This window comes from Contarinia nasturtii, unplaced genomic scaffold (assembly GCF_009176525.2).
Source record: "Contarinia nasturtii isolate CC-2019 unplaced genomic scaffold, AAFC_CNas_1.1 Cnas_scaffold_5364, whole genome shotgun sequence".
NCBI lineage: Eukaryota > Metazoa > Arthropoda > Insecta > Diptera > Cecidomyiidae > Contarinia > Contarinia nasturtii.
Window position 1 is genome coordinate 2,541 of NW_022202637.1, and position 3,741 is coordinate 6,281.

General features: G+C 28.5%; 1 protein-coding gene across 2 annotated transcripts; it reads left to right on the forward strand.

Moving 5' to 3' along the window:
• The first annotated feature begins 1,490 nt into the window (after positions 1 to 1,490).
• On the forward strand, positions 1,491 to 3,667 carry LOC116351405. 2 transcript variants are annotated; one of them, XM_031783504.1, is made up of 5 exons: positions 1,491 to 1,586; positions 2,765 to 2,874; positions 2,987 to 3,103; positions 3,316 to 3,438; positions 3,501 to 3,667. In XM_031783504.1, the coding sequence occupies exons 2-5, from the start codon at positions 2,796 to 2,798 to the stop codon at positions 3,650 to 3,652; spliced, it is 471 nt and encodes a 156-aa protein (XP_031639364.1). In that variant the 5' UTR covers positions 1,491 to 1,586; positions 2,765 to 2,795; the 3' UTR covers positions 3,653 to 3,667. The 2 variants fall into 2 exon arrangements, with proteins under 2 accessions (XP_031639364.1, XP_031639362.1); XM_031783502.1 differs by having other exon boundaries at positions 1,501 to 1,750.
• Positions 3,668 to 3,741: the final 74 nt, after the last annotated feature.

The following is a 3,741-nucleotide window of genomic DNA, read 5'->3' on the forward strand; positions in this document are numbered from 1 at the left end:
ATTTTATGTTAACAATGCATGTCTTAAGCAGGTTGTGGTAAATGCGTACAGCGTATAGCGTTGTAGACAACTTAATGGAGCTTTTTTAGGTTGTACAACAATGTCTTTAAGATGCAATTTATTGAAATTCTGCCATTGGGCAGAATGAAACATAAAATCACTAAAACAATTCTATTGTTAAAAATATTTAGTGATTGGAACAATGGAAGTTTTTATGTATGCAGTAGATACAGCATTAAGGTGCATTGTTCCTTTGAAGATTGATGAATTCAAGTATGAACACCAGGCGTTCCAGAAGCCATCCCTCATTTGACATATTTTTGATATATATAAATATACAACTTTTGCACTTTTTAAACAAGGTTTCCATGATAAAATGTTGTTCTATTTTTGCTAATATTTCTAAAAAGGGGCATAGCACATTTATTTATCAAAAAACTGTAAAAATAAATTAACAACTTTTTTTAGCATAACTGAATGACTTATGAAAAAAAATCAAATTTAATGCATATGTAATACAAGTCTTCTGCAAACAGAATGGTCAAAATAGACCAGGCTACCTTTTCGATAATAAAGTGGGTCCAGAAAACAAATGTCGTGTAGAACATTTCTTAATTATCCTCAAAAGTTTGCAAGTGAGATAAGCTTGAAATTTGTTTGAAATTCTCATAAAAATATTAACAAATTACTAAATAGTTTTTTATTGTTTGTTTGTTTTTTTTTTTTTTCAATTATAAATTTAGAAATAAATCAAATATAATAAAAAAAGTTCAAATATCAGAACAGAATATCCTGCATTATAGGCCAGAATTATGAAAACTAGCGTTCACATTTTTTTTAATGTCAAATAAGTTCATCAATTGTGGAAGAAAGTCAAAACAATTACACTTCACGTGTTTTGATTGCAAAAGCAATGCATCCACACATGCTCACTTTTGAAAAGCAAAGCAAATAAAAAAACATTCTTGCTGTATTTGTCTTGAACGCCATTTGTCATATATTGTATTCGGTGGCGAACTAAATACTGAGTGATTTGGGCGATTTCATTTTCTTCTACTCTTTAATCACAATAGTGTTTGTAGTTCGGCATATTTTGAGCATTTTGGATTTTGTTCCTCATGAAGAGGGGAGTCGCATGTTTGCTATTTTATATACATAAAAGTGTGTGTTATATCTTTATAGATCGGTGAAAATTAAGAATAAATTCTGTAACAAAACAATACAGCAAAAAAAAATGCAAGCTAAAAATGTAAAAATGCAACGAATTGAAATTGCTTCAACCAGAAAACAAATTAAAACTTTTCGATTTTCTCTAACATTTTTCAGTTTCTTTCTTCCTTTTATACAATAAAATACTATATTTTTGATTATAAATAGTAGAATGTCGAATTATTGTACAATTTGATTTTTTTTTTAAATAATTCAACTGAATGCAAAGGGGAGTCCAATACTTGGTGTACTTTGAAAATAGTATCTCCCAAACAACCGCGCGCCATATTGCTTTGCTACAACAGTCTTGATCCGGTCAGCTGCGGAGTCAGACCTGAAAATTTCAAAATAGAAGCAGAAAATTAGTTTTGGTGGAAGTAAACGGAAAAATCATTGATTATAAATAATTTAAATTATGGAATGAAAAGAGAATGATAAAAATTTAGAAAAGATAAAATTTTGTGCAAAATACGTGTGAATTATAGTATTTTTTGTTCAGTTAAAATATTGAAAGCAGCAAATTTGATTACTTTAAAGAGAAGTGCGTTTCAACCGTTTATTTGTCAATAATATTTCGAAAACTATGTTATTCTGTATTGCTTAAATCTTAAAAAGGTTTATTTCTTATGTTGAAATTGAATGTGTTTAGTGGATGCATGGAATATATATATTATTTACAAGTTTATGAAATTTATCAAATAACATTGTGTGTATACATATACATAAAGCTACAATTCGCGTGTTTTGTTAAGTCGCATTTCATGAACATTACACTGATTGGCATAGTTTCATATATTTGTCTTTGTCGTACATTCTGTACATCATGCAAATTTGCTATCTGTTTCACAGAATATCTTTTTTTTTCAGTCTATATTTCGTTGGTTTTGCTTCTCACATGGATGACTGTACGCTCAATTTTTGTTACTTCAAATACTCTGTTGAGAAGTGCTGTTTTCTTAGCGCATGGTTGTGTTCGTGGCATTTTTGTTATATATGTGTATATATACACATTTCGATTTCATAACGTTTAGTTTTGTGCACATTAGGATGTATATGTGTTCACACATGCTTAAATGAAGAATTTAAATGTATTTGTTGGCGCTATGAGTTCAGTTTTTTATACATGAATCGTTTAACCAAACAACAAACAACAGAGTGTTAGTACTCCAATGTCAAAACGAAACGAATTAAAAAGAATATCATATATATATTCACCTATCAATGAAAGAGTATATATTTTCAGAGCCCTTTAAGATCCGCCAAAATATATATATATATATATTTATACGAAATTCTTCACAAAATGGCCAAACACAGTTCAAAAAAATATTTCTCAAAATTTCGCAAAATTTTAATTTGAAAAAATCTCAATTCTTTCCTTTTTTTGTATTTGACAAAATAAACGCTTGGATATTTAACAAAATAAACGCTTAAAAGAAAATGAACCCAATAAATATTTTTTTCACATAAATTAGAAAAAATGGATTGTGTAAAAGAAAAAAAAAACAAAAAAAAACTTCGGTTATCGATGTCAATAATGAATCTGGTTTTTTAGGGCTACAATAACACTGATGTGATTTATTAAGATGAAACGAAGAGCAGATGAAGTTCAGTTTGGAGCTCGAACTCCACAACGAATATGCACCACACAACATAGTACTGTGGGTAAGAATGAAATCATTAAAATAAAAATATAATTGTAATTCAACATTGTAAATATGGTTTGAAAAATGGGGTTTGAATTAAATTGATTAAAATTATTGTTTAATAATTTCAGTTGGTCCCAATATTCAATATCATATTGGTTCCGGTGTTTTAAAAACTAATTCATCAGAAACTACGAATATTGGCGGACCAGGACCGAATATACAAACGCCAACCGTTCAATACACATGTAAGTTGTATGATTTAAAAAAAGAAAATTACTGTACGTTTCATAATCTTTTTTTTATGAAGTCTATTAATTTATTTGTAAAAATGTTATGTAATATCATAGCTTTGCGAAACATATATCAATAGCTCATTTTAAAAGAAAATATTTTAGTAAATTTATAATATTTATTCCATAAAACTTATAATTGAAATTGAAAATTTCTATCATTTTAGCTTATTCTCAAAGTCAGACAATACCAAGTGTGAAAACAAACATAGGAACAAGCAATACGGGCACAACGATTCATGTAGTTAATTCAAATATAAGTGCGTCAAGCAACACAATCAGACACAAAAGTAAGCCATATTTCATTCCAAAATATAATTTTTTGAATTGACAAAATTTCTCAAAATTTTAGACGTACAAGCTCAACAACAGGCCCAACCAGTACAACAGCAACAGGTGACACCACCCCCAAATATTCAATCAAATATGGGTAAGCTTGAAATAAATCGAAAAACATCATATGTTTATCTCATAAACTTAATCATATATCGAATTATTCAATGATGATAGTGGATATCATATCTCGACATATATCTTTATATATCTTATCAAATAAAAAACCTCTATCAAGGTGAAGAACGAGTGACGAGACC